General features: G+C 39.2%; 1 protein-coding gene across 3 annotated transcripts in view; it reads right to left on the bottom strand.

Moving 5' to 3' along the window:
* Window positions 1-3,103: 3,103 nt before the first annotated feature.
* Window positions 3,104-26,770, bottom strand: part of LOC106639663 (rap guanine nucleotide exchange factor 6) — a 121,999-nt gene continuing 98,332 nt past the window's right edge. The window contains exons 6-21 of one of the 3 annotated variants that reach the window (XM_089597028.1): window positions 18,242-18,454; window positions 17,294-17,646; window positions 16,715-17,176; window positions 16,317-16,609; window positions 15,856-16,171; window positions 15,078-15,617; window positions 14,807-14,991; window positions 14,519-14,730; window positions 14,192-14,423; window positions 13,739-14,038; window positions 13,322-13,648; window positions 11,360-11,476; window positions 9,769-9,847; window positions 9,622-9,687; window positions 8,468-8,673; window positions 3,104-6,472 (exon numbers count right to left, since the gene is read on the bottom strand). In XM_089597028.1, coding sequence (XP_089453154.1) covers window positions 6,441-6,472; window positions 8,468-8,673; window positions 9,622-9,687; window positions 9,769-9,847; window positions 11,360-11,476; window positions 13,322-13,648; window positions 13,739-14,038; window positions 14,192-14,423; window positions 14,519-14,730; window positions 14,807-14,991; window positions 15,078-15,617; window positions 15,856-16,171; window positions 16,317-16,609; window positions 16,715-17,176; window positions 17,294-17,646; window positions 18,242-18,454 — 3,933 coding nt within the window. In that variant the 3' untranslated portion in view covers window positions 3,104-6,440. Of the gene's footprint in view, window positions 6,473-8,467; window positions 8,687-9,621; window positions 9,688-9,768; window positions 9,848-11,359; window positions 11,477-13,321; window positions 13,667-13,738; window positions 14,039-14,182; window positions 14,424-14,518; window positions 14,731-14,806; window positions 14,992-15,077; window positions 15,618-15,855; window positions 16,172-16,316; window positions 16,610-16,714; window positions 17,177-17,293; window positions 17,647-18,241; window positions 18,455-26,770 lie in introns of all 3 variants that reach the window. The other 2 variants (XM_014353376.2, XM_089597027.1) reach the window with 2 other exon arrangements.

Here is a 26,770-nt window from a genome sequence, read left to right as displayed (position 1 = left end):
TAATCAATCGATTGTTTAACGATACGAAAAATTTTATTCCAAAACGCGAAAGTTTCATCGATGTTTCGTTTATTGCCATCCAACAGAGTGAGAGCAGCAAAGACCTACCGAGCTCCCTTCTAATTGTTCGATAAGATCTGAGAAATCGGGGGGAAAAAAAAAGTAATAAAAAGACCCAACCTTGATCGAAACAAGACCTTTAGGATCGGCGTAAACGAGAATCCTCGCGGAGCAAATAAAATCAAAGCACTTGGCTGCTCTCGCGAAAAGCGTTTCGTCACGCCACTCGCATCCCGCGCTATCCCCGCCGTATACTTGGCTAGGCTCTTCTCCACGTATGGTCATGCCAACTTTTTTTTCTCTCTCTCTTTCTCTTTCTGTTTCACTTTGCACATCAGAGAGCAGCTATTTAGCGAGAAATCGCAGAATCGCGCTCCCAATGTGTAATCCCGTAACGCGATAAGGCAGCGAGACCGGAGAGCTCGGCGATTTTCGACCTTTCGAAACGCACGACTATACTCGTACGTATGCACTTGTACCCGCGCGTGCTCGTGACGAGCCTTTTCTTTTCTCTGTCTCTCTCTCTTTTTTTTTTTTTTTTTTTTTACGTCAAGAGCGCTATTAGATCTACCTTTGCAGTTGCTGTTGCTGTACCCGGTAAAGATTTGTAGATGATGCCGTATTTACGTACATGCAGTAGAGACTCGTTGGATAATCAAGAGGCGGTTATTATACCATTTAGCGTTTGCAAGGTATATCTTAATGATCTTTTTTCTTTCCTTAATAACGATTATTGCCGTTTTAGCAAGATTCTCACAACCGATTATTTTGTTTTTTGCTGATTTTTTTATGAAGCAATATAACGTAACTTTCTTTGCCTCAGAAAGGTACAGTGGATGGTTGCAAATGTTTACTTGTACAAATAACAGTGATGATATTTAAAAAGAGCATCAAAATGTCAAGGAAATAATTTAAAAATAATTGTTTCTGTGACTCTGTGACGTGAAGAGACGCAAACACACTGAAAACCTTTACGTGTATCTTACACACACGCGTTAAAACAAAACTCATAAGTTGAGAAAGTCTGCATTGAAACTACGATTTATTGTCTACTGAAAGGATTTTAAACGTGATAGTATTGGCCAGGTGCAAGTGATGGGAGGGGATAGGTGAGTCGACGCCAGCGTGCGTAGTGGCGAAAATAGGAAACCTGGGGTACCAAATTACTGTCATTTTTGCTTAATTAAGGAAAGAACAACAGTATCTCATCAAATTTACAGATGTTATCATCACATATGCATAAATAGTATCAATATTATGAAATTGCAGTTACACTAATGTAAAAAAATGAACTATGTGGTGCCAAGAACGGTTGCAAAATGTTTGAATGTAACAATATACTTACTAATGAAGCCTCGTTAGTTTTCGATCCAGAGCACTCTCTCAGAAGCAGACAGCAAAAAGAAAGATAAATATACGAAATAAGACATGATCATTGTGATTTCTATTATTTAAACGTTTATGAAATGTGGGTGTAAGAAAGTGCTGTGTCGTTCAGTGTAACAGTAGGGCAAAGACAAATGGAGTAAAATTACATAAATTTCAATGATTATCCAACTGTAAATAAAAGTAATATTCATGTGCATTGCAACTAAGACAATTTTCAAAATAATCTGAATAAAACGTACATGCAGGTTAACTTTGTAGGGAGCTGAAGTTACCGATCGAGGTCTACCTTATTACGACGGCACTTGTCAAATTGCTAACTTCATCACTATGAAATTCTGTAACATCGCACACATGACTACTTTCAACCAACTGTTTACCTTTTTTTAAGGCTTCAGAGTTAAAACAAATCGAGTGCGTGATATTCCTAAAGCCTGTTTTTATGATAACATCCATTATCAGATGAATAAATACACTAATTTTTTGCCAGTTAATTAATTATTACTAAAAGTGTGCATCGGTGTGTGTTGTTGACGTGTAATGTGGGTGCCCGCGGTTGCATGATTTTGACACCAAGGGTGGCGGTGCAAGACATGCACCTGGCCAATATGAAAAATGAATTTCTCCGGTTTACTGTCCACTTACCATCGATTATACAATATACCAGACAACATTTGACAATAACTCTCGCGATTAATGAAATACCAGTAATTTTAGATATTAATTTTTTTAACAATATCATTTCTTCAGGAGCGTTTGCATGTTCTCATGAAATTATCTGTGGTTTTGTATAATATGAACTTTCTCTTAAAGCTGTGACTGTAATTGCAATCGGTCTCATAAACCGATAAATGTGTAAATAAAATCAAGTTTTACTTTATGTACTTTTATTCAAAAACCACCACAAACTTTTATCGTACTGACATCGAAGTGAAATTGATATGATACTTTTGATACATATCTCTCAGGAAAGAAAGGTTGGTGCGTTGCTTCTTACGAAGGCACATCATAGCTGATATCAAACTACTGTAATTATTTGAAAACGAGAATACAATAACTCCTTCAAAATAGAAGAGGTAAAGAAAGAGGACTCAAAGGATAATACATTAAAGACTTAAATGGAAAAAGAAAAAAAGGAAAAGGGGACACAATAGCGGCTAAAACCATTTTTAATAGTGCGGTAATTCTTTTGGCCTGCATGAAGTAAAACATCTTAAGAACTTTTTATAACCCAATCAAGGAGCCACCGCTTCAATGACCAAATATGTTCGATTAGTACGATGACGGGGTGAGTTAAATTTACAAAAAATTCAAAACAACGTGATGTTTATTTAAAACAATCTATTTATTCAAGAATACTCGTGTCAGTAATCTTATTAATGTAATTACAACTCTCATGTATACAGCTGAATAATCTGTCGAGGAAAAAATACCAGAATATATGTCTGTATCCAGAGTTAATCTGCGAAAGTATACAAGTATATGGCTTGTGTCGAAAGCATGTGATATAATTTTTTTATAATCGTAGACATAACAATATTTTAAGGAAAAAGGATAATAAAGTCACGGTAATCAGCGTAATTTGTCGAATTTTATTAAACAAATTAAATACAAAAGATTTGTTTCTCTTTACTTTATGATTTTCCTACTATATCTCTCTTACATTCTCTCTATCTCTTTTTCATGACACATATTGTCACTCTACGCGTTACCAAGAAAAAAAAAAAAAATTGACTAATTACAATAAACAATAAATTATCTATAAAAGAAGAGTGTAAAGAAAATCATGAAGGTTCGCATTTCCAGATATATATTCAGTATAAATAAAAGGAGACAACCCTACATTTAATGTATACACGTTTACGGAAGAATATTTAACCACCTAACCGTTTAAACGGTGTTGTACCATCGCGTGACGATTCATCTATGTATATTTAAAAAGTAAAAATGGACAAATGAAAGAGAAAGATTTTCGCTTGTTCTTTCCAATCAATCATCTCCGCTCGGTCTACGAGCCAAGCAATTTTTAAATTACAGACAAATAAACGACGTACATAAAACATAAGAACGACAAAACAAATGTTTTTAATAATAGACAGTCTTGCATTGTTTTTTTTAATCGTACTCTCTCGTTTAATCTTCCTCCATCGTTTTTTATTGAAAGTGAAAGAAAAAAAAAACCAAAAAAAAAAGGAAAGAAAAAACTAAGGGTATTTATTATACATCTCTTGCTTAGGAGGAGAAGGGAAGATTAAAATACATTTTCGGTGTGAATACTTGCAACGACTTGTGCGCTTGCCTCGCAAAGGAGAGTATATATTATTATTATAACTATCATTATTATTATTAATATTATTATTATTACCATTATTATGTACAAGGGTGATATTTTGTTGTTTGTTTCTTTGAGGAACGAACGCCTCGGCGACTTCGATCAAGGAATTCGAAGTTAAATGTCATGCAAAACAGGCTTCAGACAGAAATTTACTACTTTATCCTTTGATTAAAATGCGTTTGGAATGACGACAAAATATATACGTAGATCCAACGTGCAGAAAATTTTTCGGCAACTTAACATACATAAATGCTTAGTTATTTATGCTACGTATTTTGAGGATAGCTGAAATTTTTTTCGCACGTTTTAGAAAAGTATTGTACTGCAAGTTATATCGGGACGTTGAATTTTACGCACTTTTGCTTACGTCGAATGAAAAAACTTTTTCATGAACATTTAAATGTGGATGGTAGCAAAATAATTTTGATAAAAAGTTCATAGCATAAATAAAAGACATTTATTTTATCAAAACGAAAAATTCAAATTCGGTTATCAAGCGCTTTTCCTCATAAAGGAGCTCATTGGTTACTATGAATATTTTTTTTGTATTAGACATTATTTAATACATGCAATATCGTCGACTTTACAGAACGCAAATGGTTCATAATATTAATTCTTATTTTTGTTCCGAAATTTTTTTAAAACGATCATACATTATCAGAGACCGCTGACATGAGTAACGATGATTTTCTCATTTTTGTGTTACGCACAATTGAAAACAGCATTTACGATATGTACAATGAAAGGTATCTTCAAATGGGAATTTTTTTTTCATTAGATGTATCTTTTATATGTATAAATATATACGCAGATTTCACATATTTGCTTATACACACTAGTTTTACGTATGTATATGTGTATATATATATATATATATTTGTATGTGTATATATAACTGCAAGCCTTTGAGGGAATCTCCGAGAAAACTACACCAAGAGACATTAAGAGGGAAAGGTATCGACTATCAACGCATACTTGGACAATCTCGCGAGCATTAATCATCATTTGTATACACGTAATCATATAATCTTGCTTAGGCTCTGGTAAAAAGTTATCGACACGCCTCTACTTGCACGCATACATTTACATTCGACATCAAACTCTCTCGCGAACGTGCATGAAAAATATACACGGATACGATTTTTTATATACCTGTGAAATACATACGTGAATATATATGTATATATTTGTGTGATTATGTCGATGTTCGTATAAATTTATTTATTTAATTATTTATATATATATATATCGGTTCTTTTTTTACTTATTCATATATGATGTACATATAAATTTGATCATCGACACAATGGTTTGAACTTTAAAGGGAGTTTGAAGTAATGAGAGTTTCGTTTTTTTAGTCGTAAACTCTTTTATTATGTGTTGTAATTTCGATAAAATAATAAAAAAATTCTCTCCACTCTCGTTCATATCGATTGTTTTATCTGTCAACACATGTATTCATTTGAACCACCAAATAAATGTTGTACGATTGGTTTGGGATTACTCGGATGCTATCACGAACAACGACTAAAATATGTATATATGCATTTATATATATATATCTATACGGTTACTAAACACTATATACACCAACTTACGTGTTAATTGGATAATCTTGCGATTCTGGGCTTGACTAAAATTATATTATACAAAGTGCCGTCTTATTTATCTTTCATACGATATCTCTTAATTCGATAATTGAAATGATATTTAACATCTTTGGACTCGATTTATTACACATTTTTTGTTTCGTATTTTTAAAATATAATAATACGACGCACGAATTTTTTCATGTCGTTTCTCATATCATATATATATGTTTTTTTCTGGTTTTTTTTTTCATTGATTTTTTCTCCATACTCGATAGATCAATAGGAAATTACACTTGCAACACGTACGAGCTGCACGTTATGTACAAGTTCAACACTTTTTGCTTACTTTGGAGTGAAACTTTCTACTTTTATAGCTTGGCGCGTATTTTTTTCCTTATTTCTCGCGAAGCGATACATCACGTATGAAAATGTAACATTTTTTCTGCTCTACCACGTGCAGAGAGAAAGAAATTGCTCGAAGCACCAGCGTTGAAGTCTTTCTTTCCCCGATACATCTAATAGCTTGAAATAAGCACGGCCTCCAACTATAAATCATCTATAAAATATATAAATATATATTTCTTCTAAAAAAAACGAAAACACGTCCACCTAATTTATACTTACATGTACACTTTTTACGAAACAAATACACGATCATTATAAACTTCACGATTCAAGTAACAAAAAGTCTGCTTAAAAACGCATGAAAAATTAACGCTACAGCCAACTCTCGCAATACTAGCACGTACAAAAAAAAAAAAAAAAAAAAAAAAGACTCCAACATCGAAGAGCTTCACCCCAATGTTTCACGCGTAACAAAGTTCCGGTGCGTATATGGTTTTAGACGTTTTATTATTTTACTTTTGCTGAGCCTTCCTGGAACTAACGAGCGTTGACGAGGACGAGGACGACGTCGATGAGTCGTAGTGTTGCTGGGAGGTAGCCACGGATCTGGTGGCGGCGCGTTGGCCGCGTATCACGAACGACGAGTGCAATCGAGGCTTGACGGCTTCGCTCGCAGACGCTATCGAGGCTGAACGGTCCGGGACACGGCCCGGAAGCTTGTCCTATACGGCCGACACTTGCGCGTCTTCGTCGTCTGTGAACAGAGCACGATGGGCGATTTTTAGAGGTGATGCTTTTTTTTTTTTTTTTCTAATGAGGGAAAATTATTTGACGACTGTTTGACTAAAAGAACTATTTACTGCTGAAATTATTCATTTGAGTAGGTAATTCCAAAAAGGACCACTGCCTCTTTACGTATACGTATAAAATTTATGGAAGAGTTCGTGTCTCGGACCAAACTACGTTCAGTCACGAGATTACGAAAGTCTGTCGACTGGAGTATGTCCATCAACTCGACGTGGGGTAAAAATTTTGAATACTCATTTAATTTTTTTCAGAAAAATTTCCAACGCAATAAATATAGAATCTGATTGAAATAGTGTCAGAATCATCAAAAATTAATTTTCTTGGTTGAACATAATTTTTATGACACAGTAGTTCCTCAAAAGTGTGCATTATAATTTTCTTGAATTTTTTGGAACAAAAGATTATTACATTCCGGTGCAAGATGCACGGGAAATCATTTTCTTTTTTACTTGTTTGCTCCTGTAAAAACTTCAGAGATAGTAATCTTAAAAACAATATGGAAAAAGAAATTTTGAAGCATAGAAAGACGTGCAATGTGAGATGGGTCATAACAAAGCAAAGTCGCGTGAAAACACGATGATGCAGCATATAATGCATGAAGTATATCGAAAGCTCTTGGAAAAAAAAAAAAAAATTGTTTGAATGAAAAAAATGACGATGACGTGTTACGCAAGGTGACAATGACATCGTAAACAATGAACGTAAGCAAGCATGTGCATAGGGAGTGAGATGCAATATTTTTCGTAACTTATTATCTCTTTGTATGTGTGTAATGGCATATTTTATAGTCTGCTAGAAACAATATCCACATGAGTGGACATTTAAACGTATTATTTTATTCAAGCCTGTTACGTATGTGGGCATACAAAATGCTTCGAAGTATCTTGAAGAATTATTAGATTTTCTTTCATATATCGTTATTGTTATTAGTACGTGTATCAAACAACAAGTAATATATACACAAAATGCACATTAGTTGAACATTCAGTAGCATTGTATCGTATTTTTTGCATATAGAGGCTTGCATATCATAAGCTTTGATTTTTATATACAATCTAGCAACAGTTGTAATTATAATTGCATTGTATATGATTGACATTAAGTCAAACAAATTTTCATCATTTGGACATTGGTTGTATGTACATTTTTAAGTGACCCATCACTGATAGATCTTTTGACATCAAGTTAGTACTCGTATAATTTGCAGTGAAGGGACGGTGATTAATCGTGGTGTTAACACTTTGAAGATATTGCTGCGATATGATATAACAGTGCTGGTTATTGGTGAAACTGTACAATTTTTGTTAAATAATATACGTCCGTGTACATAATTCTTCCCTTTAATTACCAATTATCAAACACTGTAAAATTAATACAAACGCTTATGTCACTATTTCCCGTTAAAAAATTAAAAAAAAAAAAAAACCGAGTTAAAAACCAGACATTAAATAAAATGTTGATTTTACAAGTAAAAAAAGTCTGTGCGAAATGTAATAAAAACGATAAAGTAAACACCTGCAAAAAATCGATGATGCCATAACAGTCCGTCACGTCGTCGATCTTACGAAACAATAATAGTCGAAGCAGTCGAGGAAGAAGAACAACAGCTGTATCTTGTATCAGTCTCTTGGTCGTCAATAGGTGCTCGATGTTGGTAGAAAATTTTGCGTAATGAATTATTTTTTAAAAACCAGCACACTCATGATTGCTCAAAAAAAAAAAGGTGGCTGTAGAGTTAAAAAAACAACACCCAGAAAACAATCGTCCCCTCGTTATAACACAAGTGTAACGATCAGTAGTATAGCAGCAGCAGTAAATAAGTAGAGTAACGACAGTGGGTGGTTACAGAGGTAAACATGACGGGCGGTGGTATCGTAGCTGCGTGGGCTTGATTGTATTTTTTTTTAATTGATTTTTTTCTTTGTTTTTTCAATTTAAATACCATCTTCGTGGTCGTTACGGTAGGTGACTCCCTCGTGGCTGTGGGCTCGTCCGAGTCTGTGCAGCCTGGCCATTTGGGCCGCTATTTTGTAGTCTGGCGGTATACGACAGTCACCGGGCCTGCCTGCCAGATGCCGGCTCATCGAGGGCGGCAACGGTGGCGGTGGCGGCATACTGCTAAAACCCCCGACTCCTCCCGGCCCGTTGCTGGCGCCTCCACCTGAAAAGCCTCGCTTGTTCTCCAACTTTCTGTCGTATTGGGGGGGTGTTTCTTTTTTTTTGGTTGCCTGTCTCTCTACTTTTTTTTTCTCGCGATGGTACTTTTTTCGGCGGAGACGGGGATAAAGATTCGAGGGAGTGGGTTCAAAGAGCCGTAGTGTACTTCATAGGCGGGTCAGTGGTTAAAATATGCATCGGGACGACTTGGAAACTGAACGTTCATAGTACGATTTTCGAAACAAGTTATTTTTACAAAACGTGAAAAAACATTTTGAGCAGCACAAAAATAATAATCATTTACAAAGTGTTACGAAAACAGATACCACAAACGTGTTCAAGTCGTACGAGTGTATTCCATCACTCTCTACGCTACGGAGTGTAAAACCAATCCCAAATTCAACAGCAATAAAAACAGCAACAACATCTTGTCACCAAAATTAACTATACACACAAATGTTACCATTACTTTTTTCTCCCTCTTTAGTTATCAGTAGCAAGCTATAAAATTCGTCATCATCACAGTCAATCATTGTTAATACCTCCAACATTCGCGCATGCAGAAAAACATAAAAGAAAAAAATGTTCACACCGTTGCGTGCGCCTTTTCATGCACATTTATGTAAAATACACGTGATGTGTGGTGTTAGTGTTAGGGCCACCACCGAGCTGTAAACAAACAGCTGGTGAAAATAGTGTACACAGGTCCATTTATTTTTTCTGAACACAGCACCCAAAAATTGTATCCGTTGCATGATTAGTGTGACCGCCCATTGATCAAATTTCAAACGCAAGCCCGGGCTATCGGCTGAGGCGAGGGTTGTGTGGGAAAAAAAAAAACTCAGCGTTCCACACGGGGGGTGGCAAACTCTGTTGGAGAAGCGTGAAAAACACCAAAACTGTCAACTCTTCCCGTGCCCTCTCACGAGGACCAGAAACTCACCGTCGAAGGGACACAGGGATTCATGGCGTTTGCGGTGATGATGATGATAATGATGATGATGCAGATGACCATCATCTTCCCTTTGAGGTGACAGAGGTGGTGGTGGTGGTGGTAATGGCTTGATGGACTGATGGTTGATCGCCGAGTGATTGTGATTCACGGGTAAGGGTGGCAGTACCGCCACCGCGTGTGGGAACGGCGGGGGTCCTCGCGCAAACTGCCCTAACTCCTTGCTTCCTGTCACCATTATACCAACCATTTGCGTGTAGGTGCTTTTCGGTTTGTTTTAGCTCTACTACTTCGTTTGTGCTTATTGTGTTAGTAGGTGAAGGTTTTTTCAACAAACTACATATGTGTTACAGGGTCTCCAAACCTTTTGATTTTTTGTTTTTTTTTTAATTGAAAAGCTTTTTTCAATTTTATTGTATTTTCATCCCTACACATAATAAAAGTAAGAGAGAGATATTTGATTCTGATGGCCATCGTTTTCATTATCTCACTGGCCAAAGCGTAAGCGTTTGTTTTTTATGTACAAAGCATATTTTTTTCTCTTAAAATTCTTGCATTTCAGGCAAGATGCTAATAATATTATATTATTCAAACCCACTTGTTGATAAGTATGTACAAAAATATGAATAATCAATATGCATCGAAAAGAGAAAACTTTTCTTGCCTTTCAAAAATATTTCACTGCGATTTTTAATGTGATTATATCAAATGTGAAAATTTATGTAAAAATCTATAACCAATCGAAAGGTAATTTGTTAGTTTGAAAAGCAATTGAGATTTTCCAGTTTGGTTGCAGAAGAGGATGCATAAAATTATCCAATGAAACTAAGTAGTAAGCACAACATTCATCCAAATAATGTACTATAGTCGCATTAAACTAAAAATAATAAGTAATAGTAATAAAAAAAGTACACTATGAATAATAATCTACTTTAATATTCTTTTTTACGGAGAAAAGATAAAAAGAAGTAAACTTTCAAGGCCTGTTTACAAAATTCAACTAATAGCTATAGAACTAAAAAAGTGTATGTAATGAGAAAAAGGTTAAACTAATTACGTTAGAAGTAGTCATCTAAACGTCCATGAGTAATGCCTCGTTAAAAAAAGTCCCCTTAAACACAATTTAGCCACAATTAGTATGTCCGAAAGAAGCACACGTAGAGTATAAATATAGCAAACGACTATTAAGAACAAGCTTTTTTCTACTACCATACGGTTATTTTGTTGCCTTTATCCATATACGTACAATTACGGGACGAAAATGGTCACGGCGATTTGAGCCAGAGGAATACATTTTAACATGGAGACATATAGTGTTTCACGAGCAACATTCAAACATAAAATTTCGTGTAATTTTCACGCAGTAACTGGATATTTATTTATTTTTTTTTTTTTTTTTTTTAACTGACCGAAAACTGAATCAACAGTGAAAAAAAAAAAAAAAAAAAAAAAAAGTTTGGAGGAATTGAATTTTGAACGCATTTATTGACACGTAATACAATCTGGAGTGCATCGATTTGTAATCCCGATGCCCATTAGTGAAGGGCTCAAATTTCAAACTCAAGGAAAAACAATGAAACAAAACGAGATTCCGAGTTCCGAGCAAACAAAGGGGAAAAAGACAAGACAAAAAGAGAGCATGTATGTATATATGAATGTGTATGTACATGGGTTAAATGGTGCAAGTCTGATGTTTGTATATGCGTGTGTATGTGAGGCACATACCTTGCAAGGCAGAGTGTCGTCTCTGAGGAGGTGGTGGACTACCGCCGGCTTCGACACTGCTCCCGCTATGGCTGTCCAGCTGGGTGCTGTGACCACTGTCACTGCTTGTCACCGAACCTACGCAAACACGAGGCCCAAACACGTACTTTCCACTTTCTTTTTTTTTTCTTTTTTTTTCTTTTGTATGGTTGTTTTTCTTTTTTTTGTTTTTTGGACTGCCTCTGCCTCTCTCTCTCTTTCTACTTTTTTTCGTACGACTTCTCACTACTTGAATGTTTTTTATCTTTTTCTCAAAGCCATCAACGCTTTTTTTTTAACTTTAAGTGTACTGTGATCATTGAAAATTAATCTAAATTTTTTAATTGTTTTCTCTCTCTTTTTTTATTTCAGAAATGCAATTTTTTTCCGTAAGAAATTTACCGTATTTTGATGGAAAACAAAAAAATTGTGTTTTCATTATTTAACGGTACCGAGATCTGTATAGTTGACAAAAAATTCAACGATGTCTATTAAAATTTCACAAATCTGAAACCCCAAAAACCAAGTAAAACCATACAAGCACTTGAACTTCCCTGGTATAGCGTTAATTATGGTATTTTAGCATTAAAAAAACCTTTGTAATCAATGTTGTTCGTGAATTACGCCATGAGACAAATATTTAAACACATATGCATCTTGACAACTGGTGTATTTATATGGACTTTGTATTTATGGTTTTAAAAGCAATCTAATCTAATTAACCAGTGTTTAATAATTTCTCTAAAAAGTGAGTGAACATCTTTGGACACAATACTCCCCAATATGCTTTACAGGCAACGAGTGTGCGATTTGTCCACAAGTGATAAATTTCCCCACGGCTTTAACTTGCGCATACGGAATGTACAAAGTGTAACAAAGTTATTCTTGGCGTGAAATCGTTACGATATGTGATTGTAAAAAAGCACGAGCGACTCACTCGCAATGTAACAATGTATATATGTATATGTGTGTATTGAATGCGTGCGCGATAGATAAAAGAGCAACGATAGATGGGACGTGAAAACACTCATGAGTATAATAGTAATAATGGCAATGATGATTAAAAATTGCGTGACAGCTGGTGCAGCGTGCAAAGTAAAATAGAAGAGAAAAACGTTTCTCGTTCCCTTCCTCTTGCTCTTTTTTCCGCTCATCATTCGATCAACTCTTCCCTCGCTCGGGTGAACCGACCATTTCTTTTTTTCAATCTTTTTACCCTCTACTTACACTCATTTCTATCCATCATGTTTCTCTCTCTCTCTTTCGTTTTTTTACTCCTACTCTCGATTATCTATCCTGTTATTGCTGGTCAAAACGCTGTCTATTCGTAACGTTGTTTGAAAATTTTTTAACAGAAAAAACAGCGTGATGAATAATTGTGTGCAAACAAGGCTAAATAAAGATGGTATCATTTCACAATGACCGAACACACATTGAAAATGATTTAATGATTGCCGAGTACGCGACAGAAAATTCATAATAAAATAACGATTCGAAACAACTTTGTGCAAATCAATTACACTCAAAATCAGTGTACATGTAAAGGTGAAGTGATGAATTTTTTAAATGGAAAGAGTTTCTACTGCAAATAAGATCGTTTTCACTTTCAGTTGTTTCCAACTCGACACTCAATCCAGAGTACGACCAAAAAAAAGAAACCATTAAAACATAGAAAAAGAGAAAGAGAGAGAGAGAGAGAGATAGAGAGAGTAGAACACACAGCAAATCTCTCCTATCATTAACAAATAGTCAACCAAGTAAACACAAGCACCGTCCTCTATAAAATGTATTAATAGTGATTGTGAGATAATTATGCGAGAGAGACGACAGCGCTGGGGAGTGAGGTGAGAGGAAGGAGAGAGTAAATTGAGGAACGGAACGTGTTTCTGTATGTGTGTGTGTTTGAATAGAGAGCACATCGACAGGTATAGTGGACAAACTTACCGCTCGTCAGAGTTTTTCTCAAAGGCTGCAGATTACTTAGGCTGGTGACGCTGCTGCTTTCCGCGCTTAGGTCTACGGGCGGTGGTAGGCCCGAAGGAGTGTCGCTGTGCGAGCGTTCGTGCATTGGTAACCGACTACCACTACTGCCGGAGCCGACCCTACGTGGCGCACCCGGGCTCGACTCCATAGCTGACGAGTGCAGCCCTAAGCCCAATACTGGCATTTGTGGCTGACAGTGCTTCGGCTGGTAGGGACGTGTCTTCAACGGATCCGAGAGGGCTAGCATTTTGCGCACCGCCTGAGGCGAGGCAGCACCAAACTTAGTGCCTGGATCAAGAATTTTAGCTGTTAAATAGAAGGGAAAGGTGTTTCAACATAAATTGGAGCTTCGTCGGGTAGAGTCGGGGCGCATCGTACCTTGAATGCTCTTCCTGCCTTCGCTGGTGCTACTGGCGCTACTGGTAGTCGACAGCGTGGGCGACGGATGCCTCCTGCCACGAGACCCGCCGAGTGGCACCGCCGCAGCCATGGCTATCGCGCCCGCATGTGGCTCGCACTCGACCGACAACTGGTGCAGCTTCTCCTCGTCCGTCGTCACTTTCATGTTCGACAGATAAGCCTTCACGCGTCGCACCATCTGCGCCTCCTCGAACATCTTTTTCGGATTCGGCGCTGCTGCGGACTTTTTGCGTCTCTTCACCGTCGCCGTTTGCCCACCTACGACGAATAAATTAACGAATACTGGAATAAATAATTTGGTCAACGTGAAAAAATACGCGCTCTTGGTACTTCTATACAAAAATTGTTAGTGTGATTATTCGAATTAGGCGAGCAGGTAAGTGTTAGTGAAAGAGCATTAACCTTTTATACCTTGACTACCGGTCGTCATTTGATTGAGAGCTACCATGGCGGAGCTCGGAGGCTGGCCACCTCGCTCGAGCATCGTCACCAAGTCGTAAGGCGACGAACACATGTTTGTCAAGTTTCGAACTTCTTTTGCTATCATACGGAGCTTTTCAAAGTTCACCAATCCTTCGACTCTCGAATCGTTTCCGAGGTGTATGAAGGTCAAATCTTTCTTAACTACTGGATAAAATGGAATCTAAAAGTAAACATTGCGATGTTATTCGTGATTTCTTGACTATACCGTCACATAGATAACTGATGATTGATTGTAAAAGTTCAAATTGGACTTACGATTGGAGGCTGTGATTGTTCGCTGGAAACTAGTTGTCGGTACTTGCTCATGTTTCGACTGGGATCCATGAGCTCCTGCAAGTCGCTGAAGAGCCTCTGGTATTTGGTCGGTAATTTTTCCCAAGACGCTCGTAACCGCGAAACGGCACCGTGGCCCAGACCCGAGATAATTGCGAACATGGAATTAAAGTTTTTGCATTCTTTGCACTGACCTGTAGATGAAACAGAACCACGTGTTGTATCAATAAAATATTCGAGCAACAATAGTTGAAAAAACCCATCGCTTACGTGCTATCTTGATGAATTGTTTGATGATTTTGCTTCGCCGCATGACGTTGTGCTCCGAGCAAACTTCCGTCACGACCCAAAACATCTCTCGATTGACGAGCTCCGCAAATTGACTCAGCATCGGCACGCCGTATTTGCTCTTCAGTTCGAAAAGATCGTCCACGTATTCGGTCGACTCGATTTGCCTGCCAAACAAAACCAATGCGACATCAAGACTCAGTTCACCGGAGTGCACTGTCACTCGGTAAAAAAATGAATGAATTTCATTTACCTGAATATAGCAAAGTCCTGGAGCGTTAGTTGTATAGCCACCTCAACTGCATTGAGTTGCAAAAAATGGACCTGCGACTCTCGCACGAGTTCAGGAGCCTGTTCGTCCCCTACGAGCGTCTCCGACAGTCCATTCGTTTTGAGGTAGTACCTCGAGCTCAGTCCGATTCTCTCGGCCAAGTTTTGCATCTGATCTGGGAGCCGGCGCTGCTTTATCATACCACCGTCACCGACGCTCACCTCGGCAAGCGAGAAGTTCGAACTGCTCTCGGTTATGCCAAACTCCTGGAGCGCGAGCATGACGACCTCGTGCGCGGTCGTCTCCTTGTTCACCAGTAGGTATTTACACGTCTGATCGGCCTTGTATACCTTCAGCACGTGCTCCGGGTAGTCGTTGGCCCGCGGGTCTTCGTACGTGTACAGCGAGGTAAGATCCGGATTAGATCGCGAGTGGTACAAGTTGGATGATTGCTGGGCCAAGCCGCCTGTTCCTGGTGGCGTGTGTGGCGGGCCCAGTGGATCGTCCGCGTGCACACCATCGCTGGAAAAAAATTTCACACGCTCGAGTTATCGCTGGTCACGTTCGAATCATTAATTTCTGTTATTCGTCAATTATAATACGTTTGACGATAAATGACGATAAATACGATAAATGAAAAAAAAAAAAAAAAAAAAAAAAATTAATCTACATCTCATATCTTTTTATAGGCAACCAAGTTAACCATGTCTTTCACAAGTTTGTTGGCCGAAGGAAAAGTTGGCAGTACAAAAATACTCACTTGATCAGATTCTTTGGCAAAAAATTCATCTTCGCAAGGGCCTTTTGAAACCTCTTGCGCGGTCCCAGAGTCATGAAGCCCTTGTGCTCCTTCTTGGCATCTTTGCACGGCGAGACGTTATTGCTGTCGGCCGTCGATGTAAGTATTGGCACACCACCGACCATCGGATTCAGCGGATTGTTGACAGGTGTCAGGGGATCGACGTGCGTGGACATTCTTATTCGAGGATCTGTTTGTAGTCGCGGCAATACCTCGGGCTTGTTCGGTCGGCTACGGGATCGAACATTGTCCGGTGTCTGCAGCATCTCTTTAAACGCTGCAAGTGACAAGTTTCAATGTTTACAGTCTTTATTTTTTTATCAATGCTCGCTCGTGACGCAACACAATAACAAAAAAATAAAAAAATAAAAAAAATAAATAAATAAAAAATGCCCCCATCACAGATGTATTCATAGACGTACCTATGAGATTAGATTTGACGTTGATACTGAGATGAGTCGAGCCCCGAAGAATTTCCAGGGCCTTGGCGTGATTGACGTGCTTGAAGCTCTGTCCGTTGACCTCGAGTATCTGATCGCCCCGTTTGAGGCCCACATCCTCGGCCTTGGATTTCTTCTCGACCTTGGATACGAAGATGTCGAAGCCTCGCTCGTAGCCTCCCAAAATACTGAATTGCAGGACCTCGTCCCTGCTAGGCCGCGTTAGGACTACGGTACGCGTTCTCGCCTTCGCTGCGCACGCGATGTTTAAAAGCCTGCCAAAGAGACACGTGTGAGCATACGCGTGATCGGTCGATTTTTTTTTTTTTTTTTTTTTTTTTTTTTTTTTTTTTTTGTTTTTTGTTGTTGCGCGAGTATACCTTTGCTGGCCCTGCATCTTCTCCCGCTCGAGGCAAGACTCGAAGGCCTCGAGGAACTCCATCATCGCGGGATCGGTCTCAAAGTCCGTGAAGTGATTGTTGACCCAGAGCAGAACGACTCGGGCCACCCGATCGCGAACCTGGGCCTGCTCGAACCACTCGAGCAGTTGCGTGGCCACCGTCAGCGAGTTGTCGACGAATGTCCTGTGGGTCAGCAAAAAGTCCTCGACGTAGATCGGATCGTTAATACTGTTCTCCTCGATAAGCTGGAGCATGAGGCGCTCGGGCGTGCCCCGTATCACGACGTGGCCACGACGCGAGCCATTATTCAGGGCATCCCGCAGCTCCGTCACGAGTATCACGTGGCCGTTTTCCTCGTGCCGCCTCGTGTTCTCTTCGCCCTGGTGCTGGATCCTGTAGTAATCCGCCTGGGTGACGCACACGAACTGACAATCGTCGCACCTGTGCGTGGACACGAGCAATCAGATACGTTTCACGCGAACAAAACAACAAACGGGCCGTGCCGGTTTCTGGGACTTTATTTATTTATTTTTTTTTTTTTGTTTGGCAACAACTCACTTGGTCCTCATGACGCCTCGGTGGAGCAGCCTCTCCATGGTGGGCATGATGCCGAAGCTGTCGCCGACGTGCAGCTGCTGGATCTCCCCGGTGTTGTACTCGATTTCGACAGTGCCGTTGATGAGCACGCTCCAACTGTCGAGCTCCTCGCCGTCGGTTAGCACGACCATGCCGCTGCGCTCGACCACAGCGAACACCATGACCGCGCACAGGGCTCGCCTCACCGCGAGGGTCATGTTCGTGAAGGCCTTGAGGTGTTGGGTGAACTCCAGCAGGACCTCGATGTCGTCCTCCGTGCGCTCCACCGGGTCTTTCTCCAGGCACTCGCGCACCGTGTCCCGTACCGTCAGGCTCTGGGATATTTAAATGCCACGTCAACATTGCTACTTGGCTCTCGTTTGAGATTCACCAAAGGGGATGGTGGCTATGTAAACTTGGACCCTCCCGACATTAATTTTATTCACTGTGCTCATTGATTTGCATGAAATATCGGTAGGGCAGTGATATTATTACTGTACGAGTGAAATTTCGTGACGATTTTTCATGCGCGAATGACTATTTTCCTAGCTATTTTCGCGAGGTGTTTCGTAGGTATCTCTGCCAACGTCATTTGTACTTTCAAGAAAAAATGAATCTCAGATTTTTACGATCAATAACAATGAAATTTAATTATTTACGTGTGACTGGTAACGAAAAACTTGCTAAGAGTAAAAAAGGAATGGTATACGGTGATGGGCCTGAGACGATTTAAATAAAAGTATCTTGGAAAACTTCCGATGGTTACTTCATAGAACTCCAGAAGAAGCCCCAGCTTTGGTAATTTCAGGGGGTAAATGGTAGCTTTTTGTTCATAGGAAGACCAACAAACGGTGTTACGCCGCGTGCAATAGATACATGCTTTCCGAGAAAATCGCGCACTTGGTACTCCAGGTAAAATTATACACTTACGTCCATGCTCTCGGCGAGGTCTTCCTCCTCGTCGCTGTCGACGATGGACTCCACGAGACCGGACAGGTCGACCTCATCGACGTCCACGTCGAGGGAGCTCTGCACCGAAGTCATCGTGTCCGAGCCGCTGTACGCCGAGCTCGTGTCGCTCGAGTGGCTGCTCCTGTTCGACTTTTGGTACAGCTCCGGTCTGCCCGTCAGACCCTGCGAGAACTGAAATTTTTTTGACATTTTTTTTTTAACTTTCGTCCCTACAACTTCATTGAGTGATTTTTCGCATTCATCAGTGAAATATTACGCATAAGGAGATTTCGTTTTATGTGAGCAGAAAAAATTTGCTCAACTTATGGATCTACGCTTAATAATATATGACTTCATTTTATTAATATATCGAGTTTTCAAACTCTTTATAAGAACTGCATCAGACACCCCGAGTTGAATGTTTCGTGAGAGCTCGATTCCCGATTCACGTAATTATATTTTTGGTTCAAGTATCATACCGATCACAATTGACATAACGGTCAACCAAAGTAAAAAAAAAAACACAATTATTTTTGTTGTCTCTATACTAAAAAAAAAAAAACAAAAAAAAAAAACAAGATAACAACAGTCTAGAAAATCTGACCGTGAATTCCCAGGGATTTGTTTAGCACTCGTCGGTGTCATTTATTCTTTCGTTGCAAATAAAAGAGACCCTACGCTCAACCAAACGTCATATTATATTTAAGAATAAATTTAATAGTGTAAATAATCGGTGCATTTGAGCGTAAAATCAGTAATATTTATCAATACTTATTTCGAAGTAAGAAAAAAAAAGTTACATTTGAAACTCCGCTCTATCGTTGTTTTTCTTATGAGAGTACACCATAACATATGATAAAACAGAGATTTTTCCTCTTTGAAGTAAGAAATAAGAGTAAAAGCCGAGAGAAATAATTAAAAAGAACCAAGATCGGGCTAATTTATTAATTTGAAGCTTTAAAACTTCACATGTATGTTACATTTATCTACTGGAGACTCTAAATCTTCGTATATCTAGAGGCACGTTGGTAGATACCTAATCTGCACATTAAGAGAGTAAGCAAAGACATGTACGCGTATTAGGTATAATATAAGCAAGAAAAGTATTAGATTCTCCGCAATTTTCTCTCTGTCTCCTCGACTCTGAATGTACTGTCAGGTCAAGAAAAGGTGAAGGCAAAGATCGCCTCTATCTATATAATATATACGTCCAAATGACAAACTATAATGGATGGATACAAACAAGAATGGATGAGCGAGTGAGTAAGAGGCAAATTTATACATGTATACCATGAAGAATGGGCGTGATTATATATGGCGGAGGAGATTGAAAGAGCGAGAGATCAGGTTAGAACGAGGCACAAAATGACATCACGCACAACCAACAGCAGCAGCCGAGAAACAGTATACGGGCTTAGCATTGCGTATAAAAATATGAACCTACGGCTTTGAGAAAAGAAAAAAAAAAGCACACACGCACACACCAAAAGTCGTAGTGGTTCAATTAAATCACCACATGAGCGCAGAGAGCGAGCATCAAGCTTGTTAAATTTCCACTTATTTGAAGTGCACGGGAGTACGTTTGTTGTTTTCCTTTGCAAATTGGAGCAGCGAGTAGGCGAGGAAGTCAGAGATGGCAATGTGTAAATAAATGAATAAATGGATGAATATTACGAAAAAAAAAAAAAAAAAAAAAAAAAATTTCTCCCCACGTCGGCATCCATACACGGTATTTTTTTTAAATTTAAATTTCGTAACGTAAAAAAAAAAAATAGATAAAGGGATGATGCATTATGGGTTTACAAGAGAGAAACAGCGGTGTAGTTTAATATTAAAGAGACGGGGACACGGGACAGCGAGGAAGCGAGTGTAAGTGGGTATCCACACAGACCCACACACACGAGAAAGCATATACTACAAACATATCGGCTGGAAAGTCGAAAAGAATGGGGCTCTCCTCGTTTAGTATGTAAGCATGCATGGTGTGTGTATGGTTATGTGTGTGTGTGTCTCTCTCGCGAGGGGCCCGTTTTGTGGCGACGGCGGCAGCGGCCATGAAAATAAATGGTCGCGAAAGAGCGAATGCACTGAAATGTACATGCACGCACGTACACTGTACAAAACACCCACAATAAATACAGAGCTGGGCGCGTAATTTGTCCTTTAAAAAAAAAAAATAAAAAAACAAAACAGAGAACTACGTGCTCCTATTTAATATCCATCGTTTGTTCTCGTATCTGTGCTAGATGCGAGTCATTTTTCATGAATAAATGAAGAAAAAACACATGTCAAAATTACTACTCACTTGGTACATGCTACCGTAGGTATCCATCTTTAAGCAAAGTAATCAAGGATCATCTGCTCCGAAAATCTTATTGCCTATACGTGTGTGTATCAATGAAAAAACGAAGCACCAAGTAGAAGCTTCGGTAAAAGGACACTTCACACTAAAGTCGGCCTAGCCGACGATAGTAACAATATGCGTCACTGTTAATCCTGCCCCGCGGCACTGCATTTTCGCGGCTCTATAATCATCAACTGCTGCACCTCCTTGAAACTTGTGCCTGAAAAGCAGCAGCATCATCGGGTTCATGACTGCGTTTTTTTTTTTTATGGAAACCAAGCATAGGCTGGCGAGTATAGTTCAGCGCCTCCTCCTCGCGATGAGCAACAGTCGCACCAGACGATATATAACGAACGCGCAGATGTACAGACCGACTAGGTACACATACATCAACATTTGACTACGGACGGATTTGCGATTGTTGTAACTGATGTTTGGATGGTACACTTTGGTACATAATTTTTTTATTATTATTATTATTATCATTCGTTTCGCTTGAGAAATAATTTTTGTTTTCTTCCATCTGCGATTAGCAGTGGATGTTGCACCTTCACTACAACAAGACCACCACTACCTCCTTCGCTGATTATTTCTCTCATCGAACAACGGACACACATAACACCGCGACGTCGACGGACGGAACTGCAGAAGAAGCCGAGAGCGAACGGCCGAGCCAAGCTGCTGATGCTCGGTGCTGCTGCTCCTCCTCGTCCCAGCGAATTCCACTGGCGCGGCTCGAGCGCGCCGCCAAAGGCGCTCCGGTCTCCTGCTCCGGAGCACACACTGGAGCGGCTCTCTATCTTCCTTCCTCTCTCACCGGAGGGTATATTATACCCACAACACCCACTCTCCGTACGGCAGATGAATAAAGCACTCTCTTTATTTTATAACAAGTACAAAGCGCCAGCAACCATCGGTAGCTTGAGAAAGAGTTTGTCGGAGAGTATGGGTATGGCAGTACGCGCCATGGAGAACGGTACGACGAACGGAGCTGCTGCTTCGATACTGCTGCTCCAATAAATGCTCCGAACAAGCGTGTACAGTGTATCTTATGGGTGTGTGTGTGTGTGTGTGTTTTTGTGTGTGTGTGTGTGTGTGTGTGTGTGTGTGTGTGTGTGTGTGTGTGTGTTGGCAATATAAACCCAGGGCTGTACGGCTCGACGGGGTCGAGTGCAGAATAGGCGGTGGACAAGTTTTTTTTTTTTTTTTTTTTTTTTTTTTATACATACATAAAAAAAAAAAACACGTCAAAAAAAAGAAAAAGCGAGAAAATCAATAATGAGTCCGATCTTACAGGTTCATAATTAGAGATGTGAATTGTTTTCGAGGGTGGGTAGGTTGAAAAATTTGCGTCCCTGTCCATCAACCTATGGTCCCATGGTTGGTTTACTTTACTTTTCTTCTTTTGATGAATAAAAAATAAAATAAAAAGCGATACTTGTATAAATTTTCACGTACAAGCAAATGTACATTACTTTCCTTGAACCCGTACGACAGTACGGCCCTGGAGTTTTGTTGTGTATGTGTGTGTGTAAATGTATGGTTGAATCACACTAACACACGAGACGAGAAAGGAAACTCGGAGCAGTGTATGGTTACAGTTCGCGGCACGAGATAGCGCTCGATTCGATCTGCTGTTCTTTTCTAGCCTACCGGGTGTGCATGTGTATGTGTACATATTTTGTATATGCACCATGTGTGGATACTCCCCCGCGTTGGAAACGCTTTTCCTCCTCCTCCTCCTCCTCTCTCTTTTCTATACACCTCATCTTCTTGTGCCGTCGACTTCGGAGTCCGAGAGATTTTTGACCTGGTCTCTCTTCTTCCTCTCCAACACTCCATCGCCTTTGCTTTCTTTATCGTCTATCTATGGTATCTCCGTGTATGGTCGTTCTGTAGTCTGGATCACAGAAGGGCGTGGGGGCGTGTGGCAAGTGACAATAATATTCGAGACGTGTTTATGGACTTTTTTTTATACATTATGTTGCAGAATAAACTTGAAGTTTACGAGTCGAGTTCACTTGTGCACAGTTGTGTCTAATATGAATCTCACCATTGATTCAAAAAGTAACATTTCAAAAGCTGAAATTTGCTATTGACAAAAGATGGAAATACTTTTCTTTTCATACTTGGGATTCTCAAGTTACGTACTTGAGTATCAACAAAATAATCAGCAACGTTTGACAACAAAAACAAATATCTGCTAACGCAACTGTTTTTTCCTTGAGCTATGCATTTGTGAGCTTATATTTATGCGATAAAGTATCGGTGGAATCAGGCAAATCAATTGCTAACATCAGATATCAATATTTAATAAAATATGACGTACAAAACAACACCCACTTTTTCCAACTCAATAATCGTTTTATAAATATAAGATTCATGAGATGAAAATTGAACTGTGCGTTCTATCGTTCCAGTTAATTTAACAAGTGTGACAATACACTGGCGATAATGCTCAGCGAAACATAAGATAATCTTAATAAATTGAATGCGAGGTAAGTCAATCGCCCTTTATGCACGTAAAAAAAAAAAAGGTACCTGTTGCCCCAATGAACAATAATTATTATCACGTTATCCAACATACATAAGCTTCTAATAAACTCAAAACAAAACAAAAGGTAATTAATGATAAATTCACAGATTATGGAGACGAACGTGAGTGCATATCTGATTTATGTATGTTAAAGCCATGATTCCGAGCCAAATACCCTTTATCTCTATCTCTACCTCTTACAGGACGCAGACAATCTGTATTGTTACTGATTATTTTTCAAGAACATTAAACGATCGCCAACACATGGGTACCATGTTGAGTACAACAATATTATACAATAAGATTCTTTTTTATCCGTAAAAAAAAGATTTTCCACCAAAGCACACACACATATACGCTTGTCGATTTCCAACTTTTCCAGTGTCAATTTTTCCCACAGACGACGACTTTTCAGGGCCACCACAGAGCAAGCAAGCAAGCGATGGTGCATATACGCGCGCATCAGCATCTCTTGAAAACGTGTCTTTCGCTCCGGAGCTAATAAGGTACACACGCGTGAATGCATGCCACCTGACTTTGCTCTGCGGGAGAAAAGACGACGTGGTGAATTATGCACGCCGAGGTACGGAAAGAGATCACAAGAGAGAGACATAGTCGGAGGAGAAAAGAAAGAGTCAGACGTGCTGGGAAACGAGAAAATGGAAACCATCAAAAGGGACAAAGATGTGGCGTACGATTCGTCGGGAGTTGGTGATACCTAACCGTAAGTATACAGAACATATATATATTGTTTGTACGAACACAGTCGCAAGATAATTTTTTCACACGAAATGTACACATTAATTTCTTCTTCCATTTAATTGATAAATCCGTGGTATGGGTATAAATAAAATTTGTTTTATGGACGCGTAAACAATACCGGTTCGTGGTGTTCACCGATTGCAAACGATCAAGTGAATATATGTGTACACACGACGAGATTTTCTTTTCCAACTGATAAAATCGTTCGTACCGTCTGGGCGAAAACAAACGCTCGCGAGATAATTCCATTGACCAAGACGAGTTATCGAAGCGCGCAGGAATTAGATAAGGATTTTACTGGAAGCACGTATAAGAGGAACGGTAACGGTCGCCGCATTTTCGAGATCTACATGGGGGATAGCTCGCGCAATAACGGCTTTGTATTTTTAACAAGACCAAGTAATAATATACAATTTTAATTAATTGTTTGAAACTATTGTGATAATAAATATCGTGTGTATTCTGCTTTTCTCTGGCTACGCGTTTAAAATAAAGCAATGCTACTTGGTAAGTGTGCGCGTGTTTTTCGAAATTCGCCCAAGACAAAGTCAAAAAGAAAAATGATTCAGCGCGAGGTCGTGGCATTTTTTGTAAATTTGCGAGAAGCGACATTCAGCTCGAAAGGTAAGTGCTTAGCAAAAATTTAAAAAAAAGTTAATTATTTCAGAGTTGACGCAAGCCTTACAGCGAGAACAACAGCAAACAAGCAAGTTCAAAATTGTGTTAATCAACGATGAGATTGTAGAATGTGTAAATTGCTGCTGCTGCAGATATTGCTGTGTTTTAAATAGGACAGGTAAAAAATACATGTACCTATGCTTGTGTCTCAGAGTGTGAAGGAAGAATAGTCGACCGAGTTGGCTCGGTGCAACAGAAACAGATCGCGTGTGAAAGAAAGAAAAATAAGTAAGTATCATCTTTGGAGGAAAAAAAAAGTTCGTGTGGAGAATTTAATAGAAAAATATATATCCCCTTTAAGAAACACAGAAAAAAAAAACAATAAATTGAGAGAAAAGTAATACTACAACAGATAATGATAGAGATCCTCACTATCATCATGATAAATCGTGGCGGTGCGAGAAAATTTGTTCGGCTGAATGGGCTACGTTTCACTCTCGTAAAGCTACTTATTTCATCAGCGAATTCTACCCTCACTATAAAGTCCGAGAAACTAACGAAATCGATTCTTTTAGTGCAAAGTCACTGATTCGCTGTTATCCAACTGTAACAATTTTAGCCGGTGAACTTTCACTGCGAATCAATGGAATCTCACTGATTCAGTGTAAGAAATCACAACCGAGAAAAAGTATCCATAAGGTCCATTTTTATGAGACTCTAGCACCTGTGACGAAAGAAACAACAGCTGTTAGACGCTCCAAGCGATACAGCTAATTTCTTCTACATCACTCACCTAAATTCTATTCTAATTGGTAGCTAAAGTTAACCAATTATTCCTTCGAAACGCTCGCTTTTTAGCATCCAAATAAATGGATCGCTACCTCGAAAATCGAAAACTCGAGCGTTAATTTTCTATTCCACCTGCTAGCGCGTGTTATGAAATAATGTCTATGGACGCACAATATAATCTCGTCTCTCCGGCTCGGGCATGACCGTGCATATATAATAGACCAAATAGAAAAACAGCCGCTATACGGTCTACAGTGTAATACTTACGTATAGGAAAGAAAAGATTTGAGGGAACGAGATTTCCCCCTACCGATGGCTGGTGTTGTTGCCCTTTCTTTTTCAAAGGAGGAGAGGGAGTGAACTCGTGAATAAAAGAGGGTGAGAAGAAGAAAGGGAGAAGTCGCCGAATAAAGCGCACCAGAAATACAACGCGTCGCACGCACAGCAGTAACAAAAGTTATAGCAATAATAATTATTGTCGGAATATGACATGAAATGGCTTTATTGTCGCATCCGGAGCCTTTGTCCCCCGCTTCAATATGAACTTGTACGTATTTGTATCGCGAAAAACATTTGGCGATGACTGCTGTTGTCAACAGTAACCTCCCGTGGAACCAAGAGCTCAAACAAATTGACTGTGCTTGTTAAAGCTTCATGGTGAGATTTAATTTTCGAGGGGATTGTACGTAGGGGATTTTTCCTGGTTTTGTTTTGTTATCACGTTAATTTCAGCGAGTGCTAAATATTTAAAGAGAATCAGTTACCACTACCGTCGAGGAGGAATGATACCGTGGGTATATGTATATTGGGTTTGACTGATCGATAAGAAGTCCCCCGGGGTATGACTCACAATATAATATCAGTAGGGGGAAACTCGTCAAACAAGTGTATACACATACATCTCGTAGCTCGCGCTGCATAACATATTTTCTTGAAGCGATAAAAACAATTATATGTCACGAAATAAAATAATAAACAATTTAAATATCTTTAACAGGGAAATCCTAGTCGTACAAAAATAAAAGATGTACGTAAATCAACAATAACAAAGAAATGTGGAAGAGAAAGACCCGAACAATGACTCATCATGAATAATTTGGGGAAGGGAATAAAATTCTTTAGACGCTGTACGTCGAGATTCACTACCCTTTTTAGCCGTGCGTCTTGGCGAGGGTGCTTTGCAAGGGATGTACGAAAAAATTGTACATTTTTATGCTCAGAAAATACTAAAGGAAATCAAGACACACTCACGTGATGGATGCCAGACTTCATACGAGGAATTTGTTTGTTGGCAATTGGAATTGAGAAAGGAGGGAACTGTATTGTGTATGATGTACGTGAAGGCAAAGCGTACAATGCTCATGCGGTTGTTGGCTTATACAGGCGATTTGGATTAATTTAATCGATCGTGTGTGTGTAGATATGCGTGAGTGAGTGTGAGCAAGGGCGCTACTACAGA

The sequence above is a fragment of the Copidosoma floridanum genome, unplaced genomic scaffold (assembly GCF_036245765.1).
Source record: "Copidosoma floridanum isolate Cflo_tuat_1 unplaced genomic scaffold, Cflo_Japanese_pri ptg000030l, whole genome shotgun sequence".
Lineage (NCBI taxonomy): Eukaryota > Metazoa > Arthropoda > Insecta > Hymenoptera > Encyrtidae > Copidosoma > Copidosoma floridanum.
This window is presented reverse-complemented; position numbering and strand designations above follow the sequence as displayed.